Source organism: Zingiber officinale, chromosome 7A (genome assembly GCF_018446385.1).
Source record: "Zingiber officinale cultivar Zhangliang chromosome 7A, Zo_v1.1, whole genome shotgun sequence".
Taxonomy (NCBI): domain Eukaryota; kingdom Viridiplantae; phylum Streptophyta; class Magnoliopsida; order Zingiberales; family Zingiberaceae; genus Zingiber; species Zingiber officinale.
This window is the reverse complement of record NC_055998.1, coordinates 129,979,902-129,992,498: the sequence shown is the minus strand read 5'-3', so window position 1 is coordinate 129,992,498 and position 12,597 is coordinate 129,979,902. Positions and strand designations below refer to the sequence as shown.

The following is a 12,597-nucleotide window of genomic DNA, read 5'->3' as shown; positions in this document are numbered from 1 at the left end:
GTTGGGAGATGTAGGACAACTTTAATCACTCGATGACAGTTCGGATCAGATTGGGCTGAAGTTGAGCGACCGGACGACTCGCCAAGCGGAGCGGAGATTATGCCCGAGCACCTAAGCCGACGAGAGGCTCGGGGCAGGGAACTGACGGGCTACGCTTCGAGGGAAGCCACTGGTAGATCGAGTTGTGAGGGAGTTCGATCTGAGGAAATTACCTCGACCGAAATGAGGGTTGGGTCGACTGCTGCAGAAGGAGCGCCGACCTGCTCTGACACCGGTTCCAAAGATGTGGCCGAATGGGCAGGAGGATCCGCCTGGCGCCGCTTGCGTGTCACAACGGAGCGTCGTCAGTCGAGGGCCCAGCGTCCTTCGGCGTAGGATGTCCAGCAGACGTAGTAGCATCGCCGACCGCCTCGGCTGCAAGTTCCTGAACGGCCGACTCTCCGACGGCGGGTGGATCTTCTTCGCTTTCACCCTCGTGTGAGCCGACCGGCTCAATGCCCCGGTCGGCCATCTCATTAGTTGTTGCCGCCTCTATCTCGGCAGCCCTCAACTTCATCCGATCAGCGGCCTTGGCGCGCCATATGATGTCAGCTGCATAAAAGAAGAATAAATCAGTTAGATCAAAAGGAAAGGGAGCGAGGAAAACGCTTACCCATGCTGCTCGGAATCTTCATTCGAATCGGACTTAATCCGAATATGTACAACACACCCTCACAAAGCAGCTTATGGATGTTGAACTTCTTCCTGGCCAGTTGGTTGGCTGCATGGAGGTAGGTCGGCTGTCTCTTGTATTTACCAAGGTCCGGCGGGGTCGGCACGGTGATCTGCCATTTGGTTCGGAAAACTGGCAGCTCGGGAAGACGAAGGTAAAAGTAATACTCCTTCCAATGTTTATTCGAGGTCGACATTTTGTCGAAGAAAACAAGGCTGATCCACGACTAGAAGAGGAAGGTACCCCACTCGGACTGTTTGGGATAGTAGAAATAATGGAAAATCTTGGGGACTAAGGGGACGACCACTCCACACAACAACCTGAATGAGTTTGTGACGAGTTGGCCGAGCGGAAGGCGGAAGTAATTACACACTTCAAGGATAAACGGATGTAGAGGAAAGCGCAGACCAGCCACAAACTGATCTCGGAAGAAACAAGTAGTGTCGGGCGGCGGGTCGTGTGGCCGATCGGATGAGGTAGCTAATATTAATCTATAGGCAGATGAGAGTTCGAAGTCGCGGACGAAGTTCATCGCGTCACCCTCATCGAACCGGCTCTCCATGGTCGTATACCAGAGGCCGAGAGAGGGATTAGATGGTTGCGAGGTGTTCACCATCGCCGGAATAGTAGAAAAAGCAAGAACCAGAGAACAGAAGGATGGATGAAAGAGAAGGTCGGAACAGTACCGAACGAACACAGATGTTACTAGAATACTAAAGAAAGCACAAAGAAGAAGATAAAGGGCAGGGAATACTTACAGGAAAGGATGATGGGGAGAGGAGGCGAGAGATTGCTGGGACGCTGGGAAACTGGTTCACCGGAGCACGGAGCGCGAACGAAGGCCTCTTAACGCTCGAACGCAGAAGTGCGGCGGGGGATAGCGATGAAGGCTTTACAAGGATGGGCCCGATGTTGCCTAGCCGTCGGATTTAGGTCACGGGACCCGAGGCCTGCATCTGGCCGTTCATTTCAAACAGCCTAGGGTCCCATCGGAAGTGACGCCACCGCTGCATGATGATGGCGATAGCGCCATGTGGCGCCCAGGCATAGGATCATATTTAATGAGCACCATTACGTGTTCAGGGATGCATGCTCGGCCTTAATGGCAAGGATTTGCACGAATGTTGAGGGGATTCTAAAAATGTCAGCATGGATCGACTTACAACTGGCCCGGCAGCTAGCAGAAAGAAATGAAACAAGTTCTATCAGGCAATCCGTCGAACGACCAAAGGGCGCTTTCATTGGGCCCGTGCAGAAAAACATTTACATCAGTGGCCGAGCGGCCATCAGACTACTGAGCTAATAGTCCAGTCAGTCGGACCTACAACCTCCTTCGACTAGACTTGAGGGGAAGGCAAGTGATCCGGGGATAAGGGTAAGGGGGCCCATATTGGTAGTGGTCAATGACACGTGGGCAAGGAAGTCAAAATCCAAGGGGCCCGCCAATGGTTCCCGCCGATAGGAGACAAGACTTGGCCTAGCAGCCGAACCAGCATGCAGCCGAACCGAACCGCAGGTTAGGTTGCCGACGCTTAGAAGGGGAGTTGGTCGGCCGAGCGGTTTGTCTGCCCGATCGAACGCCAAGCCAAACAGTGTGGCTCGTCTGAGTGTGTGGTCGAGCGGGCTTCTTGCTTGGCACGGCACGCCCTTGATCGGATGCCAGGAGGCCTAAGTAGCCGTCCCGCTCAGCCCGGTGACAGACAAACAACACAGAAGAGGACAAAAGGGGCAGTAGGTGACAACAACCTCAAGACAACTATCGCCGACGGGCAGCATGGTCTGCAGCCGGGTCGTACAGAAATCGTACGGTGGAAGTTTCCACTGTCCTGTCAGGGATATGCTCGGACAGTTGCTATATGGCGTCAGACACGCTTTTCTGACACGACCACTTCATGTATGCCTTGAGGAGCGTGCACGCTTTGGGATGCGTGTACGCATCCTCCCGGGAGCCCTATATAACGACCCCCAGACTCCAACGGAGGTATGGATTCTACATCACTGTAGCTACAGTTCTCATTCTCATCATTTTCTCTTTCCATCGGAGTTGACTTGAGCATCGGAGGGTCGTTGCCGAGAACCCCTTCCCGGCTCGATTTTGTGCTTGCAGCTCTTGCCGGAGGTTCGCAGCAGTCGAAGGTCTACACGTCATCACCGGGAGCGCCACGTACCCAGCGTTCATCGACTCAGCACTCGGACAGGATCACTCAACGATCATGTTGTGTAATATTATGTAGGCCATCATAATATCTTTTAATACAGATTGACAAAAATATCATACTGGTCCATGAACAATTGCAAAGTGTGTCTATAGAAGTCCAAATGCTCGCTCAACATCCTTCCTCATAGATTCTTGAGCTGATGTAAACAATTGCCTTTTACGACCTTGTGGTGTTGGAATGGTTTTGACAAATGTAGACCATGAAGGATAGATTCCATCTGCAAGATAGTATCACATAGTATAATCATGGCCATTATTGAGTAGTTAACTTTAGGAGCACGACCTTCAGCAAGTTCTGTAAATATATTAGATCTTTCCAGCACATTGATATCATTATGTGACCCAGGTAAACCAAAAAATGCATGTCATCTCCAAAGATCATAAGACGCCATTGCTTCCAAAATAATTGTTGTCTCATGTGCATGACCAGTATACATACCTCTCCGTGCAGTCTGATAATTCTTCCATTTCCAGTGCATGCAGTCAATGCTCCCCAACATACTTGGAAATCCTCGTTTCTCACCAACTACAAGCAATCTAGCAATGTCATTGCTATTTGGAGACCGCAAGTACTCATCTCCAAAGATCGAGATTACCGATTTGACAAAAAGTTTCATGCTCTTTATTGCTGTGGTTTCTCCAATTCTTACATACTCATCCATGAGATCAGCTCCAACTCCATAAGCAAGGATCCTCATGGCGGCAGTTACCTTTTGTAAAGAAGAAAGCCCAAGAGTTCCAGCAGCATTTCTTCTTTGAACGAAGTATGGTTCATGATTCTCCACATTGTTAAGAATTTAAAGAAAGAGGTCACGATTCATCCGAAACCTCCTCCTGAATATATTAGGAGGATATACCGATGCATCGACAAAGTAGTCATTGAAGAGACGTATGTGACCCTCCAAAGGATTTTTCCTAATAAACACACGTCGTTGCTTGCCGAGAATGATCTGTGATCGCGAACCTTCTTCATCATCCAATGAATCTTCAATTAAAAAGGCAGTTATAATTATTTCCAACTCATCATCAGAAGAAAATAGACAATCGTAATTACTAATGAAATGAGACATTATTGGAAATTTATGGGAAAATTATAGTTGTATGAGATTGATGATATGGATAGGTACTCATGATATTATGTGATTTTATACTAAAAAAAAATATGATCGTTGGAGGAATATAGACATTGGAATAGTTGGTGCAAAATCATTAATATAGATAATAATAAAAAAGTATAGAGGAGAGAGAAATAATAATAAATAAATAAAGATATGGTAAATTATAGAGTAGTTGATGTACCATGCATTGAAAAGGGATTCTCTAAATTTAATAAAGTTGATAGTTTATCTTAAATTTTAGAGATATTGATAGGGAAACTGATGTAGATGCTCGTAGATACTTGGTCTGGCTATTGTCTTGTTACTTCAGTCGGTGATTAGTTCTTTTGAGGTGGTTGAGCTCGGATACCAATTGTTGGTGTAGTGAAGGTTGGCAAGAAGGGGGTGAATTGTCTACAAAATAACATTCAAGCTCTATCTCAATATTTGACTTGATTAGATTAGCACAAATAAATTAAATAATAATAAAGCTGAACAATTATAGAAAGGAAAGTAAGAGGATAGTTTATTTGCTTGGTTACAACCTAAGTGATTATTAATCCAAGGCGTTGAAAAAAGCTCCACTAGAAAGTACTCCTTTGCTGAAGGCGAAGTATCCTCTTACACGCTTTTAAGTTTATAAAAGACTAGGAAAATAAATATAGAATTTGCAGTTCAGTTGTTGTTAATTTTCTAGCGTCAGGGGTCATTTTATAGTCCCTGAAAAAACCTATCTGTAGCTCGGAGGCGCCTTCAAGTAGGTCCAAGACGCATTCAATAGATTAAGTTTTATCCGCCAAAGATAAAACTTTATCTTTGACTAACGGGTATTGAAGGTGTCTTCAACAGGCTTGAAGGTGCATTTTATGAGGCTTTGAGGGCACCTTCCATAGGTTTGGAGGTGCCTTCCATAAGGCAGATCGGTCTCCAGCTGGTCTTCTTCGCGTGGGTGATATTCCGGTTATCTGGAGTTGAGCTCATCTAAACCCAACTCCGACCTCCTCAAACAGATTTCTTCCCTAACTTCTCGTCCCTTAGATACATCACGCGTATCATTCTCATCCATCGACGTACTCTTCCATAGCTTCTCGTCCCTCAGATACACCGAGCCCGTCGACTCAATTCCAGTGTCATCCTTCTCATCCACCGTATCTTCCGCTCGACTTCTTATACTCCTAAGTTCCTGCATACTTAAACATAAGACGTCAAATATAAATAAAATCTAACTTAACTCAATTGACCATATCAAAATTTTCACAAAATACTTACAACTATTACTTTTTCCCCTTCAATATTCTTCTTATTAGTCAGAGGACACCAGAACAACACACTTATCTTTCTTTTCATATGGGTTAACAATTAAAGAATAATTTATCATTGTTATATTTGATAAATGGTTTGTTGTTGTGATGATAAATATCAAAAGGACAAAATTTATGAAAATATTGTTATAAAAGTCTTTCTTGTATTTTAAAATCAGTCGATAAATATATCTAACATAACATATTTAATATTACGGAATATGTCCCGCCTTTGTATCTTCAAAAACTTTATCATACATTTTCATCGAAAACACGATCATACTACGTTGTTTTGATTTTTCATCCTTAGTTTAAACTCGTCAGTAGCAGCAGAAGCTATAGCTTCTTTGTCTCCAATATTCTTTGGTAAGTTAGAGGACGCAAACATCCATTTTACTTTTGGAAACTGTCTATAAGTTGGCAAAGATGTCTGTGCTCGTCCCCAACGTCCGTCAATTTATCCCAGACCTAACACGGAAGAAGTAAATAACGAATAACTACTGATCTTTAGAATAATGATTGGTGTATGAAAGAGACATTTATCTTAGTTATATTTAGATTTGAAACTCAAACTTTAAATTGACAACACCTCATGCGTTAACCACTAGACTATCCCAAAATATTACAAACTGCCTATAAGCGAATATGCATGGTGTGGAGATGTGTCCCAAAAGACTACAAATATCCAACTGTTGAATCGACCTTGCTGCCAACCATTCCACTTAAGCTAAACACCGAGACAACCTAAAGAATTAGGATGTTCTGATTTGAGAACAAAATGTTCAAGTGGCCTGCCTTCAAGGAATCAGTTAAGTTGTTGTATTCAATCAACCTAATGGAATGATTCACCAATTTCTAAATTGAAAAATGACACTAAGGATAAACTTTAAGAATGGGATGGGAGTTGCAGATAGATATGGCAAACAGATGAACATGATATTCAATGCAAATAAACCATACGGAAACGACGGAACAACAAAAGGAATTCACCATGAGAAATCATAGAGCTCAAAGACTAGAATACGACACTAGAGAGTCACCTTAGCGACAAAGTTACATGTTGGCTTCAAAGATCCAAAATAAGATGGACAACAAATGGAGAAGAAACCGGCACATAGTTTTCAAAAATTACAATAAGTAGACAAGGAAGATTATGGTTCATAATCCTGACAATGGAACACCACCTGTATCTGGTGCTTCCAATTTCCTCACAACTTGCTTGCTAGAGATATAAGATTATCATTGGAACACACAATTTTCCTCACACCAAGAGGTGAAATGCCGGTTTTGAGGTCTAGTTAAGGCACAATTTTCACTAGTAAAACTAAGGACACCACTTACTAGTTAAGACACCATTAAAATTTCTCATGTAATAGTTTTAGGATTCTGTACACAATCGAAAGTAAAAGTGTTTAATGATACATTTTAACTTATAATACTGCAAAGACTGAATTAATCTAACAGGTGCATGAGCTTCCAAGACATGGTATGCAGTCCCAGGTCACTCTGCTCCCGACTTTGAAAAGGTGGCCCGAAGTCACATTTATAACTCTGACATTTTGCCAGGTGAAGAGAAGATGAAACTTTTTATGTTCTTTCAGGGAAGACCAGATGTTCCACGCCCGGTTTAAGACATAGGCCATTAAGGTCTCTATACCTAGGCCCCAATAAAATTGGAGCCATTATTATTACAAAAAATTTTAAATGTATGAGTATTTTCATTAAATCTTTAATGGCTAAGAATCATAATATTGCATCGGACAAACAGCAACAGCACTGTGCCAATGTTCCATCACGGTGCACGTGCATGTGACGCTTCATCTTGCTCCAATGATACTTCGATTTCCACTCCTCATCTACCCATTCTACCTATCAATTAATTCAATATTAATTACATTCTCCTAAAATTCTATCTACCACTGAAATATAAGACCCAATTTCACTTTTTTTCCATCCCATTTTGTAATTAGATAATTCATAGATCGTCTCATTCTCTCTTTTTCACAGAACGTCCTTCTCCTTCCTAACTCGTTAATATTTTTTTTTTCGCTCTTTTCTTCTTCCTTGAAATATTTTTTATTGTTATATGTAAATAATAAATTATAGATGGAATAGACCTTTGAAAAACTAGATTATTAACAACTACATGAGAATTTTCTCCCACATTTTTTATTTTTCAGTACAAGCAAAATATCCTACCATCACAAACCTGATTTATACAATTTTAAAATCATAAAATATGAACATAGAATCATAGATTTTTAATATTTCTAAGTGCACTTATATGATTTATTATATACTTTTTAAGTGCATAAATTAGGTTTTTAAATGCATTTATCTGGATAAATTATATACTTTGTCCAGATCAATATGGTGTTACACTATAGAATTAAACGGGCTAGATTGCTACCTAAGAATGATGGACAAATGACAATCTTAATATGAACTCATTTTTTTAAAATATCATTTATTTATTATTATATTAGTGTTACGTGATAGTCAAATTTTAAAATATCATTAAATTAAAATTACATGACATAAATCAAGTTTTATTATTCATTTAATTCTAAGTAATTTTATTTTGATAAAATAATAGAGATTTATATTTTTATTATTATTATTTTAATATAAATATGTCTGTTAAAATATATAATTCTAAATATACAAAATGTGTACACAAATACATGGTCTAATTTCTTTTTTTATCTAGGACCTCCTGGAATCTTGAGATGTGCCTATTCCTTCAAATATTTTGTTAGAACATGACGTTAATTCCCATTTATAAAACCATACAAAGACTAGAAGAATTCATTGTCAAAATGAAAGTTTCAGTCATTGTATTTCCAAGAAGAAAAAAAAACTTCATCCTTTTTTCTTTTTCAATTACGTTTTCGTATATTTAGCAAGCTACTTGTGAACCAAACAGGTAATAAACAATTTGTGAAACATTTTGAGGATTTTAAAATTTTTAAGGTATTTTTTGTCAAAAAAAACAAATGTGGGCTTAAATGAAATTGTCCCGATTACACTACAGACATTTAATTGGGCAAGTTTGACAGTGGGTAAGCCTAATTAGTTGATCTGCCACAAATTAATCAAGCCAATAAATAAATGGGCCAACAAATTAAATTTCTAAATCTACAAATTTTATTTATTTCTGTAGACAATTGCTAAAATCTAGTTCTAGACTTTAATGTACTATTGAATCTGTCGTGATTTTTTTTTAATTTAATAAATTTTTTACAATATAAAATAATTTATATATATATATATAAACACAAACCTGAATGTCTAAATTAAGACAAAAAATAAATAAATTAATAAATATTAAAAAATTTAAGAAGAAAAGTCAAAAGTGAACCATATAAAAAAAATATATAAGAATTTGAGAATCAAATTACACTTTTTAAATAAATTTATAAATTAGTGGAACACTAAAGAAGCTTCTAGCTGATCTCCTTTTATAACTTTTGTTTTCCCCAAAGGTCATATTTATATTTTTAAAGGAGGAATTTACGTGTTCTTTGTAAATTAAAGAATTAATTAGTCAACGTAATTAGTCATCATGATATGATGCAAGTTATATTTAATAATACATGGCAGATCTCATTCATATTATTATTATATATATGTATGAATCAAAATGTGAATATTGTGTGCAGTCACTGAATAAGATTTAAAAAATGTCCTTTTTATTTTAGTTTAAAAATATTTGGCCAAAAATCATCATGTTGCACTAATTTTCTTAATTTCATATTTTTTTTTAATTAACCATCAAATGTGTTTCACACTCTAGGTGAGGTATTGTACATGTAAGAATATTTTTTATTTAGGAAGGGCAAGTTGACCAAGAGATGGTGAAATGATTATTGATTAGGACGCTCACAACATTTGACCTAGCACGATGTCAATATGCATGGGATGTACTTGACATTCCGTGTGGATGTCGAACCTAATATATAATTATGCCGAGCATAATTTAAACGAGTAGACTTATAAGTTTTAGATGGTAATTATTAGAGTACTTATTAAATGATCAAACCTTCTAAATTTTTTAAATAATGATTAATTTAGTAAAAATGCACCTAAAAAATACTAATTTAATCTTTAAAAAATTTAATAACTTTTCTCTATTTTTTTTTATGAAAGATAAATGTTATATATATAAATGAGAAAATAAGGTGTACATCTTAGATAGCTATTCATGTTTGAGGAATAATCACCCTTAAATATACTGCGGTCTTTTATATTATTATTTAAATATTCGAAATATATAGAATTTAGATATCTCAATAATAATATGATATTATATACTTTAAATCTAAATTTTTATATTTTTATTTTTAAATTTTATTTAAAAATTCTCATATCAATAAATATATCCTTATTTATAAATTCATAATTCTTTTCATTAATATAAAATTTTATTTGTAACCATTACAATTGAGTACAGCGCCGTCTAATCCTCCTCCATAATAGGCCAACATCTAAAAGGCAAGTGCTCCCATGTCCTGTGTAGACAGCTGTCTGTGCACCAACATCCATAGTTTAAAGGCTTCGTAGTTCTCGGCCTCCTAGAAAAGGTGTATGCTTTGCCACTCCAACCTACCCCAGAGACGGATTTATGTTAGGACAGTACTGGGCTATAGCCCACCCCAAAGTCAAGCAAGTACCTTTTTCCTATTGAATTTTGCCTGCTGCACTGAGGCATTTTTTTCCTATTGAATTTTGCCTGCTGCACTGAGGCATTGAAATGAGTATTCATTTTCATACGTAGCTTGCACATTGAACATCAAATGGAAATAAATCACGTTGCATAATAAATTATGAAAAAATAAATAAATCAATAAAACATATGATATTTTCATTATTGATTTTTTAGCTGTCCTTTTAAATCATATTTTAAAATAATTTATTGACGATCTAAATGGTCAAATCATATAATAATTTTATTACATGAATAATATAATAAAACATATGTAATTTGGATGGATTGATTTTTGTGAATCAGTATCCAACCATATAAAATAATGAGCGTTCTAATTAATTAATTATGTCTGTCAAATTTGATACGATATTGATGTGATATGTCAAGGTATGAGTGGACGTAATCAGATACACTTACGTGTATGCTAGTGGGTTCATCATATTTTTCCATCCTATGTTTTAGTACCAATATCAAACAAGAATTTTACTTAATATAATGAGTTTAATTATATATGTCCAATTTATTGAACGAGAGTTAGTTAAGGATATAGATGTAAATTTTATATAAATAATTTTTATATTTCAAAATTTGGTAGTCACATTTTATTGAATAAATAATAAATTTTTTCTATTATATATATATATATATATATATATATATATATATATATATATATATATATATAATTTTTATTATTTTTTAATAATATATTAAATTTAAGCCTTCCCAAGTTTAAGCCCAGTACATTTTTATTTTCTGGATCCGTCCCTAGGTTGAACCATCTTGTAAATTGGCGCCTTGGAGTCTTTATGTCACTAGTTGAGGCTAAAAAACTATTTCGTAGCATTTGTACGTAGTTGCTTCTTAATCAATGGAGTCTCAATGCACTGTCTATCTTGCCCAAAGATCCATATCCTTCAAGTATACATGATGGATCCATCTGATTCCGAGAGCATGCTCTCCTTGTCCGGTATTCTCCAAATTACCTTAGCCAGCAATACAAGATTTCAGGCTTTCAAACCTTTAAATCTCAGCCCCCTTTCTGCTTTGACTTGCACAACTCTACCCTTGCTATTAAGAGGTGCTTCAACGTCCACGTGAAGAATATGCAAATGCTATAGATTTGATCAATGACCCTCTTAGTATTATTGGTGTAATCGAGCTTGATAAAGTTGACCAAGTTAGTTAAGCTCATATTTACTCAATTTTGAATGTTTGATGTTTAATCAATAAATGAGAGAAAAGTCTAAGTAAATCATAGAGGATCATCAAATACTTAGCACGGATAATAAATCTAAATAAGTCACGAAGAATCGAATACTTAGCATAATAGAAAAGTTCAAATGGTTCAAATGTTAATTGAACACATACTTGATGATCGAAAGTCCAAAGAGAATGTTGGCAAGAGGAAAGTCCAAGTGAGTCAAAGGTTGACTGAATACTTATTGATCGAAAGTCCAATGGGAAGGTTGGTAAGAAGAAAGTCCAAATGAGTCAAGGAAAATCAGACATTTGGTGATCAGACCAATAGGAAGGTTAGTAAGAGAAAAGTCCAAGTTAATCAAGAAGGATCAGACATTTGATGATTAGAAGTCCAATGAAAAAGTCGACAAGAGGAAAATATAAATAGGTCAAAAGTTGACTGGATACTTAGTGATGGAAGGTTCAATGGAGAGGTTGATAAGAAAAAGATCTAAGTAAATCAAGAAAGATCAGACATTTAATGATCAAAAGTCTAATGAGAATGTTAATAAGTGGAAGGTCTAAGTAGATCACGAGTGATCAAATACTTAACGATAAAATATGAAATCCTAACATACCAAGGCTAATCAATTGATGATTCAATAAATTAAAGCATTTAACACTTATGGTAGTCGTAAAATAGACCTTCAAAAGCATTTAACACCCTGCAATACGGAAATTACGAGTTGAGTTTTCCCGGTTTCTGCTTAGGCGAGAATGAATTTATATTCCACAAATAAAAAATATATAGTTAATCTTTGGCAAAACAAAAACTCCCCTTAACTTTATAATTATTATAGAAAGAACTCTCTTCTATCCGTTTACTGGGACGCGAATCACGGAGGAACAGTCTCTCTCGAACTTGCCGGCGATCACAGAGATCATACCGGCCATAAACACGATTGACATACACGTGTACGCGCATACCGGGCAGCATACACAAATGAGTCAGTACCATGGATCCAACGTCACATGATATAACCTTTTTAAAATAAAACAAAAAAATTGTTAATGAGAAAAAGAAATTAAAAGAGCCACCTTATTGAAGTCTTCCTTTTTTAAAAAAAAACTATTGATAGAAAATAAAACTCATATAGTAATTTTTTAAAATTTATGTTAAAGTTTATATCAGTCCATCACAAATAGTTCAAGCTGGTCAAGTCAGTGTATTATGTTACAATATTTAGACATGGCCCATTTTAGTCGGCACATTCATAACTTAATTTAGATAATATTAATTATTAACTTGTACGTATATTTTAATGGTCTTATAGTTGAATTATAATTTATAATGCGCTGTGCTATTGGTGACGTTTGAA

General features: G+C 36.8%; 1 protein-coding gene across 1 annotated transcript; it reads right to left on the bottom strand.

Annotated features, from left to right (window-relative positions):
- Nucleotides 1-3,017: 3,017 nt before the first annotated feature.
- LOC121999722 lies at nt 3,018-3,628 on the bottom strand. Its single transcript, XM_042554363.1, has 2 exons — nt 3,370-3,628; nt 3,018-3,148 (listed from the first exon to the last, which is right to left on the bottom strand). The coding sequence occupies exons 1-2, from the start codon at nt 3,626-3,628 to the stop codon at nt 3,018-3,020; spliced, it is 390 nt and encodes a 129-aa protein (XP_042410297.1).
- Between the last annotated feature and the right edge of the window lie 8,969 nt (nt 3,629-12,597).

What these genes read in the sequence shown, in the direction of transcription:
- LOC121999722 (XM_042554363.1), bottom strand. Translation starts at nt 3,628, where the DNA reads ATGAGGATCCTTGCTTATGGAGTTGGAGCTGATCTCATGGATGAGTAT. An exon ending in TTATCAGACTGCACGGAGAG is followed by an intron (nt 3,149 to 3,369) that starts GTATGTATACTG and finishes ACTATCTTGCAG; the next exon opens with ATGGAATCTATCCTTCATGG.